Below are 17,599 nucleotides of genomic sequence, written 5' to 3' on the forward strand. Positions count from 1 at the left end.
TTCTAGCTGTTGCTTCTTGCTTGACCTGCATACAGATTTCTCAGGAGCATTAGCTGTTATCATTATTTGGGCTTCCCAGGTAGCGCTAGGGCTAAAGGACCCAATTCCAAGGCAGGCAGGCTTAAGAGACTCAGGTTTGATCCCTGGATCAAGAAAATCCCCTGGAGGAGGACAGGCAACCCACTTTAGTATTTTTGCCTAGAGAATCTCATGGACAGGGGAGCCTGGCAGGCTGCAGTCCATAGGGCTGCAGAGTTGGGTATGTGAAGCAACTTAGCTCGCATGCAGGTTATCATTATTAGTATTTTACATAATAATCAACTGTTATCATTGAACCTGGGCTTCCCTGATGGCTCAGATGGTAACGAATCTGCCTTTAATGCAGACCTGGGTTTGATGGATAGGAGAATGGCAACCCACTCCAGTATTCTTGCCTGGAGAATCCCACAGACAGAGGATCCCGTGGGGCTACAGTCCATGGGGTTGCAAAGAGTTGGACTCGACCGAGTGACTAAGCACAGCACAGCCTCATGAAACTACCATACCCAAAACGGTGAAATCTGATTTACCATCACTTCTTCTCCAGGTCCTTCAGTATTTGATACAATTAAATTTTGCTGGGCTACATCTTCTGGAAAACACTTCTTTACTGTTTTCTTAACAGTGACACAGAAACATGTGAACAAAATACCTAAAAAATAAAAAAAATATATAAGTAAAATCACAATTTTTCATGCTGGCACTGTAGATCATTTGATTTGTAGTAAATGATTGTAATCATTTGAATTATATAGTAAATCATTTGAATCAGATTTTTTTTTTAAGTTTCTTCACAGAACTTAAAAAAATTGGTTCCATAAATTGAGATTTCTTTGGGTCATACAATTTAAAAGAGATTATTAACAAATATATACAGACTATCTCTGTCTTAGTGAGGTTATGTTATTAGGCTAAACAAGAAACAAATCAATAGAAAGAAAGAGGAAGTGAACATAGTTTGTGAATAGCTCTCTTCCCAGGTTCAGAATTCAACATTCTCCTTCTTTTCTCCACACTGAAATAGTAACTTCATTTGATTGGACTTTAAGCTAGTATTATTGGCATTAAAGTCCATAGGAACAACTCAAAGATCTTAGAATCACAAAACAAAGAACATTAGACATAAATCAAACAGGAAAAGCCATTACATAAAACCAGTGCTTGGTTTTGAAAGCATCCATCAAATGCTAAGAGGAATATCCAGTTTAACCCGAAACACAAATCATGAACACAAACACAGCAAAGGCTATGGGAAAAGTCTGTAAATGCAAATAGACTGCGTGCAGTCAAACAGATTTTTGAAAAAGAAGGAAGGAGGGAAGGGAAAAGAAGCAAAGGAAGGAAAAAAGGGAGAGGAAGGGAGGGAAGAGGCCTGAGCAAAGATTTCCATCACTTTTGCATCTCCAAAAACCAGTTTGCAGAATGCAAAATCTTCCATTGCTTTTCCTCAGCGACTCATCATATGGCCATTTCCCTCACACTCTGGAGTCTAATTAAGATGTGTGCTAAATGATGTCATTAATATTCATTAATATCATTGAACACAAACATCTAAGTAAATTCTTAAACTACTCTTCACTAACTCTTTTTATGCATCCACTCCATGAATGTGGCTGGTTGAAAGATAATCATACTTTGTATGGGAGGGAAACTTATTAATTTTACCCAACCTCTTCATTGCACCATTAAAAAACAAAAAGAGCTTAAAGAAGAGGAAATGATTTATCCAGTGTCTCACAGCTAATTATTGGAAGAACTGTGGCCGTAGTTCTGAAAACTCCTTTTCTTTTATGACTCACAACTCCAAGCCATTGAATTTGCACAAGATTTTTAAAAGGACACACTTCTCAAAGGCTATCAATGTCACTAATGTAAAGAATTGTCATATATTTTTTAAAATATTAGATAACATTTCTAATATTAAAATATTAGATAACACATTCTATATAATTATACTTACATAACAACAACACAGAACCCAACACCATGGCAAGAATTGCCCATTTTCCAAGGAATACATTTGCTAGTGACGCCTCTCTCGGAAGTTTATTAGGCATTCTACATTCGGATGGAATTGTACAATCACATACTCTCACTGATAACATGTGTGTTGCAGAAGCACCATGTCTGTCTTTTATTTGGATAGGAACAGTGTAATAGTTATAATCAAGGTCTTGCCGCCCCCGAAGAATGGCAGTTTTACCTATGCGAAAAAAAAAAAAAAAAGAGATTTTGATTTCTTGAAAAGACAGGAAAAGTAATGGATATTGCTTTATGCTCATCTTTACTATTCTATATTTACTATGTTATTCAGATATTTTATTAAAATGGATTTGTCTGTTTTCTTAAAGATATTCAGAATAAGAATCTAATCATATTACTCATTGTCTTAAGAAACAAGGTATTATCCTTTATCTGGGATCAATAAAATAATTTACTAAAATTAAGATTTATCTAGTATAAGTAACTAAGGTAAAAGTCTAGGCCACCAAACATTCTAAGGTCCTATTGATTAGAAGGTTTAGCATAATTACACACCATCCCTTGTCTCTACTGTCCAAAGTTTGCTGGCAGAATTATCGAGAATGAATTGAAAAGGTGGCCCGTTGTCAGGTCCATCTTGATCTGTAGGTTCGAGGACAACATAATCCTTATCATGCCGGCACATTGTCAGTTCTTTTTCTTTTATCTGTGGTGGGTGGTCGTTTTTATCTTCCAAAAGAACTACTAACGTTCCAGTGCAAGATCTGCCATCTAAGAAAAATAAAAGATAGGATCTTTCTCCACTTGAACACTTATTTTCAACAATCTCTATGATGTACAGTTGACATCTGCTTTCTACTAGTTGTCTGAACTTGAATTTCACACACTTGCCAAACCACAAATACCACTGCTACCAGTACAAACTAGTGACATTACTCTATTACTCTGGTAGCTGTATCAGATAAGTGGTTTTTAAAATTAAAAGGTATGAGATTATGAGTAATGTCACTACAGAATGACCGATTTAGAAGATAATGGATTTCTTTCATCCTTCTTTGAAAGTGCATTCGTGTTTAAAACATAAACACTTTACATTAGGTCACAATCACTTCCTGACTTTCTCTCCTGACCCTTTTCCTCATATACTCATTGTTCAAACTTTGTCATGTGTGTGCTTAGTCAATCAGTCATGTCCAGCTCTTTGCGACCCCATGGACTGTAGCCTGCCAGGCCCCTCTCACCATGAGGATTCTCCATGCAAAAATATTGGAGTGGGTTGTCATGCCCTCCTCCAGGGGATCTTCCCAACCCAGGGATCGAACACAGGTCTCTCACATTGCAGGCAGATTCTTTACCATCTGAGCCACCAGGGAAGCCCAAACTCTGTAAAATTGATCATCAAACCCAGAAACTGTGCTCCATCCTGTGTGCAGCTTTGGCACATGCTATTGCCACTGCTGGGAAAACTTTTCTCCTCCCCTTTGCCTGATAAAACCTTATTATCCTTTAAGAATCCATTCAAATGTCACCTCTGCATGAAACTTGCCGTGACTTCTATGGACAATGCTTGCCACATTCTCTTTCAGTTTCTCAAAACCCTCGTTCATCTTTAGCTCATGCACTTAACTTTTCATCCCAAGGGCTACTTTGTATTCATCTTGACAGTTCAGTGATCTGCCCAGTATTTCCTGGCTAACTGAACACTTGTAGTTCAGTTGCTAAATTGTTTTGAACTCTTTGCAACCCTATGAACTGCAGCACTCCAGACTTCCCTGTCCTTCACTGTTTTCCCAGTTTGCTCAAACTAATGTCCATTGAATTGGCGATGCCATCCAACCATCTCATCCTCTGTCACCTTCTTCTGGTTTTGCCTTTGATCTTTCCCAGTGTTAGGTAGGTAAAATAGGGACCAAAATGGCGGTGGCTAAAAGACAAGGAATGGAAAAGCCCACGAAAACAGAACAAAAGAAGGTCTGAGGACCGGAGTGAGGACCTCAGGTAAAACAAACAACACTCCCGGCTGGCCCAATTTACATAGGACAGGCCCAGGGAGAGAGAAACATATAAATAGAGGAGCCAAAGCTAGCTCTCTCTCTCTCTCTCCCCCACGCGCTGGGGCGCTCTTCTCCTCGTGTCTTTGGATCAACGTGCCCTCACGCCTTGGAGATGGATTTTCCTGCTATCTTCTAAATAAAATAGAGCTGTAACACTGATTTGTCTAAGAGCTATAACATGGTCCATTCAAGACCTGAGAGCTATAACACGGTCTATCCGAGACCTAAGAGCTGTGACACGCCAAGGGGGCTTTAATGTCCATCACTCCAAATCTTTGTTGTGACGAGACAAAGAACCGAGGAACATACACTCTCGTGACACCAGCATCAGGGTCTTTTCCAATGAGTCAGCTCTTCGCATCAGGTGGCCAAACTATGGGAACTTCAGCTTCAGCATCAGTCCTTCCACTGAATATTTGGGGTTGATTTCCTTTAGAATTAACTGGTTTGATCTCCTTGCTGTCCATAATTTGAAGGCATTAGTTCTTTGGTGCTTAGCCTTCTTTATGGTTCAACTCTCACATCCTTACATGACTACTGGAAAAACCATAGCTTTGACTATTTGGACGTTTGTCAGCAAAGTGATGTCTCTGCTTTTTACTGCTTAGGTTTGTCATAGCATTAATTTTTATACTTTAAAAAAATCAATTGAACAAACTAAAAAAGTTGGATCCCCCCACCCTAATCTAATTAATATGCTTTTGAGAATAAGAACTCTTACCTCCAGAACTCCACTATTAATGACCTAATGCTTCAACACAAAAATCTAAAAAAATATCTTAAATTAGCATAATGCCCATCATGCGTGGTTAAGAGATAATGAAGTTTAGAGAACGTGTTCAAATTTTAAAGCTTGTGATAAAATTACAAACTATTCTAATTAGTAAGATTTCAAAATTGAAATAAACAGAAAAATAACTGATGAAACTCCTCTCTTTTTTTGCTTTTAATGCTGGTCTAAATTTTGGTGCATAAATGTTGAATTTATCGTATAGACTACCATAAATCATGTGCAAATTTAATGTTCTTCTTTTTAGATTAAAATAACAATTAAGCCATATCAAGTAGCATATTTCAGTGAAATTTTTTTCTGTTGAATAAGAATTTATTCAAAGTGACTTTTAAATTAGTTACTTACAAGGTAACAGCAGTATATACCTATTTAAAAACTATTCAATCTAAACAAATTTAACAACATCTAGAAATTGAAGAGAAATAACAAGTTTTGTTTAAAAAAAAGTCTACAATAGCATAGATATCTCCCTGCTGATTCAGATGGTAAAGCATCTACCTGCAAAGCAGGAGACTCGAGTTTGATCCCTGAATTGGGAAGAGCCCCTGGAGAAGGAAATGGCAACCCAATCCAGTACCCTTGCCTGGAAAATCCCATGGATAGAAAAGCCTGGTAGGCCACAGTCCATGGGGTCACAAAAAGTCGTACAGGACTGAAAGATTTTACTTTCACAACAGCATATAAACATTTTGAGATTGCCATAAATTTGTAAATAAATTTGAGTACAAATGACAACTTCAACACCTAAAAAAGTGAGAAGTGGGAAAAAATAAGCTTTTTTAATGTAAAAAATAGTTACAGGTACTAGTGTGAATCAACATGTGTGTTAGGATTTTAACTATTAAAATATAAGAAGAAAGCTATTTCTCTTTAAGGGACAATAGAAATCACACTTTAAAAAGTGAAATAAAGAAATAGGGCAGCCATCCAGAAGCAAATAAAGACTCATTTAATTCCGTATTCAACCAACATTTATCACATAAATGATTATTTTCCATCACAGTCTCTGTTTTAAGCATGTTAAAAAAGGAAAACTCGAAACTGTTAAAACGGTTAGTAGGCAAAGCCACAGCTGAAAAATAAGTCCTAGATGTCTTCTAAAACTATGAAAGCCTGATTGCAATTTTTTTCCTTCTGGGAAACAGAGCAAAAAAAAAAAAAAAAAAAAGTAATTCCTGATAATAGTTGAAGACTGTGAAAATGTAATTAAGTATGTATGTTTGCCCGTTTCTAAACGTTTCTAAAGCCCGTTTTGGGCTTTCCAGGTGGCTCAGTGGTAAAGAATCTGCCTACAGTTCAGGAGACACTAGTTCAATCCCTCAGGAAGATCCCCTGGAGAAGGAAATGGCAACCCATTTCAGTTCTTTCTTGGGAAATCCCATGGACAGAGGAGTCTGGCGGGCAACAGTCTGTGAGGTCACAAAAGAGTCAGACACAACTAAGGAACTAAATAAGAACAAACCTTATTTTAAGTTAAACACATAAGCAAATGCCAAGAATCAGTGAGCAAAGAATGTCATAATCTCCAGGCTAGAAAGTACATCTTGGGTTAACTAAAATCTAAATTTACAACAATAAGAACTCTGAAAAGCAAGAGTTCCCCATTGTTATTTAAGTGTTTCCAGGAACAGAAAGTTCACTGGGTTATAAATCAGCCCACTCCATATACAGAACTCTAATTAACCATTGGAAAGTTTTCAGATTCTTTCTTACCAAGCTGTAATACATCTCCTAATCATTTCTAATTTTTTTCTTTTTTTGGACTATACACGCAAAAAGTTTACCTCTTCCACACGACAACCCTGAAATATGATAGTCCTGATAAAACTAAGTGATCCAAGTGCCAGTTATGCACCTGAATTTGCAAAGATCTAAGCAATAAAATTCACAACCTGGAACCTGGAGACTCACAGAACAGCAGAGGAATGGTGAATACCAGTACCTACATGAAGCAAACATGCCCAGATCTCTGCTAGATGCTTGGTAAAAAGATATTTAGCAAAGATAAGGGTCTTTATATGAACATGAGTTCATAGCCTAGCTAGAGGGAAAGCCTGTATATGAGAAACAAAGAGAGCTCCATTTTATAGAGAAGACACTCATCTATATGTATCTTATACTTAATTATATATAAGTATATATACTTATACTGTGATAATTATAGTATTGTTCCCAGGGAAGCAGGGTTAAAAAGGTATTCAGAGAGGAACTAAACAAAGATTAGTGAGAGTTATCACAAAAGTCATCACTGCCATCCATTTGAAGAAGCAGAGGGACCTGAATTTCAAACAGAAGGGGCAGCCTTATTGTAGGTGGAGAGGATACAAAACAGTGCTTTTAGAGTGAAAGCAGAGAAGCAAGCAACCTCGTTGACAACAAAGAACTGACACAAAAAATACAAGGAAATTAACTGGATACCTAGATGATTATCATGAACTATATATGAGCATCAAAACTAAATATTCATGTAGAAATATAACTAATTACTTATATATTTGACCCTTGGAAGCATATATTAAAATGGATTAAAGTTTAAATAACCAAAATCCTTCACCATATAATCTTCCATTAAAATTTCTAACACCCTATCTTTCCTTCTTGAGCACAGCCAGGTTATCAACGAGCTTGAGACATAGATATGACATTTCATTTCTTTGTACTATGATCACTATACTTATTGTTTTATCACCAAAAGACAAAGTTAACTTCTTATATCTCTGTTTTCCATCTGCCCAAAGAATATTTCCTTTTTTATCACCATTTCTGTGAAATCACCTCCCTTTATCCTTTCAGCTTGGTAACACTTTAACTGCTTTCCACTTCTTATGATATTCATACATTCTTTGATGGGGAAAGTTTTTATACTAGAGAATCTTTTATAAGAATATAATCATTCTTCAATTGATATTATGTGAAAAATTCGATTTTTTTTTGTGAATCCTAGTTTTCATGGCTTAGAACTTAGGACTTAAAAGACAATCAACATTGGTGTAATAAGTGAGTAAATATAAATCCTTGTTTCACATCATAATTGTGTTCCTGAACCAAGCACAGATTTCACCTTTGCTTTTTTATAAGCAGCAAATCACCATGATTATAAAGTAGTGGCAGTTTTAAGTGTATTTCTCAGTTGCTGTTTCCCCCACTGTTTAGTAGGGTATTTTCCTTTCGTACTTATACTGAAAGATTTATAATAAAAGATTCTGTGAGAGCTGCCAAGAGGAGAGGAAGGACTTCTCTAGTGGTCCAGTGGTTAAGAATCTGCCTGTCAGTGCGGGGGACACAGGTTCAATCCCTGGTTGGGGAAGATTCCACATGCAGTTAACCCCACACACCACAACTATTGAACCAGCGCTCTAGAGCCCCCAGAGCCACAGCTACTGAAGCCTGCAAGCTCTGAAGCCCATGCTCTGCAACAGGAGAAGCCCCCGCCATGAGAAGCCCTCACATGGCTATTAGAGAGTAGCCCTACTCAGTGCAACTAGAAAAGAGCCCATGAAGCAATGAAGGCCCAACACAACCGAAACTAAATAATAAGTGAATAATTTAAAGAAAAAATAAAGGAAGATCATATCACATGATTAGGCAACAATATTCAAATTGTGGTTTTCTTTCAGACTTTGAAACCGAAATATTTTCCACTCGTGGGCATACTTTTTTCAGACTGCTTGGTTTTCTCACTGATTATGATGTGCGACAGACCATTCTCATTCCCAGGCAACAAGAATACACCAAGGCTGAGAGAGAAAGTAAGGAAAAAACCTAAATGGGACAAATGTGAATGGACTGGCTTGCCCTTGTCATGCACATGATAAGCAGCAGCATCTTTATTAGTTTAACCTTTGTCTCTCAACAGAGAATCTATTTTTTTTTAAGTAGATGTGGCTTTTATTGTAAAGCTATAGAAAAAAGTAGAAGTATAATACGTGAGAAAATATTTGTCTTTATCTTATTATCAAACTATTAAAGGGTAAAATGAACAAGCATGAAGAAGTAATTTTTCATAAAATGAACAAGTCATTTCATGACTTGGGACTATTTCAGCTTTTTTTTTATTTCCATGGGATTTGACATGTTTATTCATGCACTTGCCCATTCCTGCTAAAGAAATTCAATGGTTCTATAGAAAAAGACCAAAAATAGAGAAAAAGACCACAGCATTGCTGTACCAGCTTGTTTGTTTTGAACATCCAGTGTATAAAAATATGCTAACCATACCATTGTAGAGCTCTATACCAAGATCACAGGTGTGGAACCCTGCACCAAAGTCACAGGACAAAAATCTCTGAAACTGACCAAGCTCCATAGCAACTGTTGCCATGAGCCTCTGGATCTAAACTGGCCAGTTCCTTGACCCCATATTAGGTAAAATACCCACCTTATAGCATCCTAACCAAATCACCTCATGCCACCATTTTCAGTAGGAATTTCCTCTGTCTTGAGGCCATAAAAATCAGCTACTAGCCCAAGAAAAGAGTTGGTTCTTCCTTGAGCTGGCCTGTTCTAACAGCCTCTCCCACTCTAATAAACTTTATTCATCTCTCATTCTGCCTCATGTCTGGAAATTCTTTTCCAACCCAGGTATAGACCATGACAACCATTTTGGATTAAACAGATAGTCAAAAACATAGGCTCTATCATAAAGACCCAAGTTCACTCATCTTTATCATTTATGGAAATTTACCCCAAATGAGTGAGTGTATAATTGATGAGATGAAATGCCATATTGTAACTTTTACTTGTGTTTTTTACAGTCTTCTCTTAAAGTCTATTTTTATAATGTATACATAGTATGTTATGATGTTACCATATGAGTGTATATATATATATAAATAAACACACCAATAAATATCCTGGGGTAGTTGTTTGGCAGGTCTCAGCTTATCAATAATCAAAGTTGCAGCTGAACTGACCCTTGTGATCATAATGATTGCAAGATGCCCTAAGTAAAAACCATCAGGAAGCTTTGGGGGCAGGGGAAGTTTTATTATTTACCAGTCGTGGAAATCATACATCACACAGCCAGAGTAAGTTTGTGGGGGGCGGTGTGGGACAAGGGGAGTGACACCTGGGATTCTGTTTGTATTGAGGTAGAGGCTGGGGCCTTGGGTTTCATAGGCTCACTCTTTACTGATGAATTTAAAACACAAGAGCAAGAATTTAAAGCACAGGAAGAGAAAAACAAGCAGCTCAAATAGTGAGTTATTGAAATCAACCAAGATCTCCAAAACAAAGGAGCCTGGGGAGATGGGATAGGGGGTTGACATGGTTCTGAATCTAGCTCTGTGGCTCAGAATGTGTTTATTTGAGATGGCAATCAACGCTTAAGTCAAGCACTTGCATTGCAAAAAGAGAAACCAACTGACAGAGTTTACACTGCAAAGGTTCATATTAAAAGATGATTTACTGCTTGGAGGGTATGTTCATAAGGGTTTTGAGATCACTGTTTTAGAACATTTCTTCCCAAGATAGGTTCTAGAATTAACCTTGGAGAATGATTGCGAAAAATCTCAGTAAAAAAGACTTCAAAAACCATTGTTTGGACATTTATTTAGGAAATAGGATAAATGTTTTATTCCCCAGTAAAAAAGACTCAGAACAAACCTATCTGAACCCATCTGTTTTAGGGAGTTGAACCCCTCCAGCAAGTTCAAATCAGAATAATCTAAACCTAAAAATCCTGAAAACAATAAAGATCCTTGATGATGCCACCAGGTCCATGGCAGACATCGAACAATATGAACCTTGAAACTGAAACCTGCAATTTTTGAGTTAGTGATACACTGAGACCTCAACTGTGTGGTTGCCAAGAAATTAAGCAATCATGATGCAACCATTGTTTGCAATTAAACAATCACTGTTTATATTAAATTTTGATGTGGAAACAAACAAATTTAACTCCAAGATTTCCTTAAAATATGTCCTATATTTATATTTTATTTCTAGAAACTTGCACTCACCTGCGTCGAATGCAATCACAGAAACATTGTATTGGTTGTTTTTTACAAATGTTGATTCTCTATCCAGCACTTTTACAGTTTTCAAGTCACCAGTGTATTCATTAATTTCAAACCAGTTATCTTCATCTTGTATCTTCTTATACCTAGTTTTCAGAAATCAAATGTAAAAGTTCAAACCAAAGAGTGGACACAAGCTCAAAATCTGTCATTCTGAAAAACACATAGAATGTTCCCAAATTCAAAATTAATCATCAGTCACAACTGGGGCTTCCCAGGTGGCTCAGTGGTAAAGAATCTGCCTGCCAGTGCAGGAGATGTGAGTTCCATCCCTGGGTGGAAAGATCCCCTGGAGGAGGAAATGGTACCCTTATCCAGCATTTCTGTCTGAAAAATTCCATAGACAAAGGAGCCTAGTGCGCTACCGTCCATGGGGTCACAAAGAGTCAGACTCTACACAGTCCATGGGGTCACAGAGTCAGACACTACTGAGCAACTGAGTGTGAGGATGAACATCACAATTAAAAAGAAGAAAATTTTGAAAATATCTTACCTTAAGCCCTCGCCAGTGCCCCTTTCAGGGTCCACTGCTTTGTATCCAAGGAGTTCTGTGCCTGCAGGGAGGCAATCCTCACTCTGAATAACTTTTACTGGTGGGTGGCATTCAGGACCCTCATCATGGTCTTTAACTTTAACAGTGACAATTGTAGTACACATAGTCGTAGTCGTTTTTGAGTTTACTGCTTTAGCGAATTGTGCTTCGTTAAGTACACCAATTTGCAAAACAACTTGGCGATTGACTTCATAGTTCAGTGGCTGTTCAATAAGAACACTTGAATGAGTCAATATTTAACACTATATACAGAAGACAAAAGTATGATTCTAAGTTTTAGCACCAAAGGGAGAATCATTATGTATGAAATGTTACCAGAAGTTGCAGCTCATGTTTTAACAATGAATAATCAGCCTCCTATAAGTGACAAACACTACCAAGCGCAAAATTGTTTATTTTTAAGATTCAATTTTTCTTCTTGCTTTCCTTCGGGAAGTTCCTGCCTCCATTTTTTTTTTAACAAGTTTGAATATGAATAAAAATACAGAATATTTGAATGAATTTCAATGGGCAATTTCTCATTATTTTATTATTTATCAAATGGGGTAACAGTGATAACTAAATCAGCAAAAGTCCCTCTAAGCTAAGTATATAAAATAATTAGATAGACTGTAACCAAGCAGAACCATATGGGGCCTTCCTAGGGCAGCCTTGTCCCTCATATCGTCTGCTTTAGCTCCTTTCTGAAGTACCTAGATAATGACACCTGGTGCACACTTGTTGAGTTCTTTTAAAGATGTGAAACCCTGCCCCCAACCCACCAAATGGAAGATGTTAACTCCTTGATGACCGTGAGCACATAGCCCTTAGACCTAAGGATTTATACTGTTAACTCCTGTTACCTCACCATCAGCCAATCAGAGCACTGTGTGGTAGCTGACCACACACCTGGAATGTCCCTTCCTCACCTTGCCTTTGTAAATGGCTTGTTGAAACCCTTAGGGGCTTCCGACAGTAAAGAATCTGCCCACAATGCAGACCTGGGTTTGATTCCTGGGTTGGGAAGATTCCCTGGAGAAGGGAATGGCAACCCACTCCAGTATTTTTGCCTGGAGAATTCCAAGAACAGAGGAGCGTGGTGGGCTGCAGTCCACGGGGTCACAAAGAGTCGGACAAGACTGAGGTACTAACACACACACACTATAGGGGCGTCTGGGGTTTTTCCAGCACAAGTCAGTCACTCTCCTTGTATTGGAACTTTTACAAGAAAGCTGCAGTTTACCACGAGTCAGTAGATTGTCTTTACCATGCAGGAGTGAGTGGACCCAAGTTTGGCTCCGTAATAAAACTACCAGGACATGAGATTTGGCTATAATGGAGCAGTTACTGTGAGTATCTAAATCAAAAGATATAACTGTATTATCTAGCAGCACCTTTCCAAGGTACATAGTATTTGGGTTTGTTCCTGAAGTGAATAACTAGAAAGAATCTCCAAACAATTAACAATTAGAGACTAAATCTACCAAAATAACAAAAAAAGAGAGAACTAAACCTAGAAAAAAAGGTCAAAAATTTTAAAAAGAAAGAAATAGAGAAAAAAAGATAGAATAGGTAATATTATAATTAAAGGACATTTTCTAAAAATTTAATGAGGAAGGCAAAATTTATGCACATCCCTTCTAAGAAAATACACTGCCTCTAAGAAATTAATATGGAAAGTTGTAAGAAGTTAGTGAACGTTGCAGGTAGAAGGTCTCAGAAAGAAACCAAGTTCAGTTAAAGTGAACATTCTCTGAGCCAGCAAATGCAATTAAATTTTTAAAATCCCAACACACTTGTTACCTCAAATATAAGAGAATTAATGGGAATAGATGCTAAATGTTTAGTAAATAGCCTGTCTTATAAAATATATTGTAGAGTGGTAAAACTATAATGTGAGTGTGAAGAGAATCGAAAAGTCAAGAGATTAATTTCAAATATTGATTTTTCCATTTCCCTCCATCTTATACTTCATAAGGAATTAGATAAGTGGGTGTCTAAGACCGCTTCTAAAGTTAGTATCTATTTATTAGTTTGATATTTCTCTGCCTTGGTTTTTCCCATATATAGAACAATTAGTTTTGTACCAACCACCTCTTTCGTCTAAGAGAAAATGAGGATAAAATAATAATAAGAAAGCTCATGTATGAAACAATATAAATCACTTCAGCATTGCATTGCAACAACTCTAGTTATATACATACAGGAATTATTATACATACACACACACATATATATATATAAATATTTTTTACCTTGACAACACACAAGACTGCTTCATTTGTATTTGGGTCTGTACTAATTTTGAAGGTTCCATTTTCATTTCCCTGTAGGATCTGGTACACAGCTCTCGAGTGAGGTGTGTTTGGCAAATCATGGTCATGTACCGCCATTCGTAAAATTTCAACATCAATTCTGTTTTCTTCTACTTCTACAGTATACTGAAACAATTGCCCATTGTTATTATAAATTCATAGTTTTAATGTAATTTTATACTCAAAGTTATATTTAAAGAAAAAGAAAGCAAAGTGATATGGAAATGTGCAAACACACAGTGGGAAGGATGTACACATTTAACGCATAATGCTGGTTCAAATCTTGTCCATTCTTCATGCTTTACCTTTTCAACTTCCTGACCAAGAAAGACCTGTCTAGTCAAAGCTGTGGTTTTCCAGTAGTCATGTATGGATATGAAAGTTGGACTATAAAGAAACTGAGCACCAAAGAATTGATGCTTTTGAACTGTGGTGTTGGAGAAGACTCTTGAGAGTCCCTTGGACTGCAAGGAGATCCACCCAGTCCATCCTAAAGGAAATCAGTCCTGAATATTCATTGGAAGGACTGATGCTGAAGCTGAAGCTCTAATACTTTGGCTACCTGATGAGAAGAGCTGACTCCTTGGAAAAGATCCTGATGCTGGGAAAGATTGAGGGCAGGAGGAGAAAGGGACAACAGAGGATGACGTGGTTGGATGTCACCACCAACTTGATGGACATGAGTTTGAGCAAGCTCCGGGAGTTGGTGATGGATAGGGAAGCCTGGTGTGCTGCAGGCCATGCAGTCGCAAAGAGTCAGACAAAACTGAGTAACTGAATTGACTGACTGAGGTGATTTTTCTAATTCAAACCCTCAGATCTAGCTTTAGTCTGAACCTTTACAATATTTACAGTCTATTACTCCTATTTTTAAAATACATAAATGCTTTCTATTAAGATATTAAACCTTCAGTTATTTAAAGATAATTGTAAATTGTATTTTTTAAACTTTTAATTCACAGACAAACACTTTAAGGAAAAAAAATTTGCCTTTTTTGAGAAATGAAATCATAATTTCTCTCCCCTAACCCCCTCAAGAAATATGGTTACAGAAAAGGACTTTAGAAAGATGATAGCCTAATAGCCTTTGGAATACAACAGGTCTAGATTCTTTTTTTTTTTTTTAAATAATAGATATAGATTCTAATCCCACATTTTCTCGTATATGATCTCTTGGTATGAGAGCACGGGCAAGTTACCTAACTGAACTTTCATTTCCTCCTATGAAATATGAGATAAAACATATCCTTATAAATTACAAGGATTAATGTAAACAATTAGATGAAGGTGCTTCTCACTGCAGGTTTTCTCTTCTTTGACTTATATTCTGGTATAGGTTAATGAAAATGTGAAGATTACTCACAAAAAGTTCAAGGAAGAATCATTTTCTAGAAGTATCATCCAATATATATTTCTTGTATTGTGTACTTCCTAAGTGAAAATTTCTTCATATATAACCCATATATAAAGAGCCTGTGTATAGATGGCAGTGGGCAACCTATACTATTGAGCTCTCAGTAGAGCAGAAGATATAAACTAGTCCCTTTGCTCTCTTATGAAGATGAGGTGTAAAGAACACAGACAAATGCCCTCTTTTCCTTCACCCTATAAAAGGAATTTAGCTCCAAAGAATTTGATTCCAAAGTTCGGTATCCAAGAAACACCAACTATATGAATGAATTCAGGGCTAAGAACCTGACGCAAAGAACTGACTCATTAGAAAAAAACCCGATGCTGGGAAAAATTGAAGACAGAAGACAGGGAAGACAGAGGATGAGATGGTTGGATGGTATCACCAAATTGATGGACGTGAGTTTGAGCAAGCTCCAGGAGTTGGTGATGGACGGGGAAGCCTGGCGTGCTGCAGTCCATGGGAGTGGGACATGGGACACAACTGAGCAACTAAGCTGACCTGAAAGACTTGTAGATGACTAAGAGAGTACTTATTTTCCTTGCATCCTAGTCTAGCACTGTGATTATTTTTACAGAAATCATATTTTTCTGTGGATGTTATTTGTAAATGGTAGCTATTAAAACCAAAATATATAATCTCATGGAGCTACCAGACTCTAGATTTGTTTTTTGAAGATGTAAATGAAGCTAGATAAATGAATACACATATTTACTCACAGAAGTTTCTGTAAAATATGGTGCATTATCATTTTCATCCTCAAGAGAAATCGTAATTGTTCCTGTATTAAATAAACCAAAAGGTTGGCCCCCCATGTCTCGAACTTCCATTATTAACTTGTACGTATCACATTTCTGAAAGAAAGGAAAAAGATACACTGATGAACACATAACTTGTGAGTCTCATAGCCATTTCTCAGGCTTTGATTCTTTCACAAACATTCTTTTTTGATTAAGAAAAAAGAAGCCACCATAAATGCAAATAAAGAAAAGATATTTCAGTCAGTACAATGAAAAGCTGGTGTTTCTGATATAATATTTTTAAAAGTAAAGCTATTTTAATATCCACACATCAAACCAGGTCAACGATCTCTGAGACCTTGTATCTTCCCACGATCTCTGTAGGAAGATCTCTATAATGGAAACATTCTTGGAGAGGTGGCCACCAAGAACCTTACTGTAACTTCTTTGGGAATTCATGATCAGTTTAAATATAGTTTAGTGATTGAGAAATTAAGCAATTCATTACTTCTCTATCCAGTAAAGGTGTAGTTGTGGTGATGACACCTGTGTCTGGATGTACGGTGAAATGTCTTGGATTGTTTGGAATTTGCTGCAAGATTTTGTATTTCAGACGAGTATGTAGAGTGTCAGGCTCATCGAGGTCTATTGCGGTCACTTTTCCCACTGAGGTTCCTGTTTAGATAAATCCAATGTTGTCAACAACTTAAAGGAGTGATCTAATTGAATTACAAACAAAAATAAAATCAAGGCATTGCTGCAGCATATTCTCCCCTAAAACCCCCAGGTTGATTAATTTATCAGTAAATAAGCCTGCCACCTGATGAGAAGAACTGACTCATCAGAAAGGACCCTGATGTTGGGAAAGATTGAAGGCGGAAGGAGAAGGGGACGACAGAGGATGAGATGGTTGGATGGCATCACTGACTTGATGGACATGAGTTTGAGTAAGCTCCGTGAGTTGGTGATGGAGAGGGAAGCCTGGTGTGCTGCAGTCCATGGGGTCACAGAGAGCTGGACATGACTGAGTGACTGAACTGAAGCATGCATGCATGCTTAGTCGTCTGACTCTGTGACCCCATGGGCTGTAGCCCTCCAGGCTCCTCTGTCCATTTCTCAGGCAAGAGAACTGGAGTGGGTTGCCATTTTTTCCTCCAGGGGATCTTCCCAACCCAGGGACTGAACCCAAATCTCCTGCAGCTCTAACACAGATAGGCAAATCTTTTTTATCACTGAGCCAACGAGGAAGTGCCTAAACGCTCTCCCACAGCTTTAAGCTCCCCTTACCTGGAAACTTCAATTAGGTGGCTACCACTGATAATATGATTTGTATTCTACATAGGTAAGAATATCCACCCCACCCTTGGGGACAGGGGTGCTCAAATTCTTCCTCCTAATCTAGTCCATGACCATTTCTGGATGAGACCTTCTCTATATATCTTGTTTCTTTTATATTCAACTTGATAATGTTAAAGGAAAAGACTAGCTTTGCATATGATAACAAAGGTTTCATGCTATTATACTTTAATAGATGTGCTGAATTGCTAACGCATACAAGACAAACATTACACAACAGTCTGAGTGTCATTTGGACAAGATTTATGGCTCAGAAATCAGAGTATTGGTAATGTTACCTTAGCAAACCATTTCTTGTGGAGAGTAACATTAAATATGCACACACAGTGACAACAGAATGGAGAAGGCTTAGACACTAA

General features: G+C 37.4%; 1 protein-coding gene across 5 annotated transcripts in view; it reads right to left on the minus strand.

Moving 5' to 3' along the window:
* Positions 1-17,599, minus strand: part of DSC1 (desmocollin 1) — a 156,337-nt gene that overhangs the window by 127,139 nt on the left and 11,599 nt on the right. For all 5 annotated transcript variants that reach the window (XR_005725237.1, XM_040264788.1, XM_040264787.1 and 2 more), the window contains exons 7-14: positions 16,393-16,559; positions 15,864-15,998; positions 13,674-13,859; positions 11,380-11,642; positions 10,830-10,972; positions 2,578-2,793; positions 2,000-2,242; positions 570-691 (exon numbers count right to left, since the gene is read on the minus strand). Coding sequence is in view for 4 of the 5 variants with exons in the window: in XM_040264788.1 (XP_040120722.1) it covers positions 570-691; positions 2,000-2,242; positions 2,578-2,793; positions 10,830-10,972; positions 11,380-11,642; positions 13,674-13,859; positions 15,864-15,998; positions 16,393-16,559 (1,475 nt within the window). In the remaining variant the exon portion in view is untranslated. The remainder of the gene's footprint in view (positions 1-569; positions 692-1,999; positions 2,243-2,577; positions 2,794-10,829; positions 10,973-11,379; positions 11,643-13,673; positions 13,860-15,863; positions 15,999-16,392; positions 16,560-17,599) is intronic.

Source organism: Oryx dammah, unplaced genomic scaffold, assembly GCF_014754425.2.
Source record: "Oryx dammah isolate SB20612 unplaced genomic scaffold, SCBI_Odam_1.1 HiC_scaffold_22, whole genome shotgun sequence".
Taxonomy (NCBI): Eukaryota; Metazoa; Chordata; class Mammalia; order Artiodactyla; family Bovidae; genus Oryx; species Oryx dammah.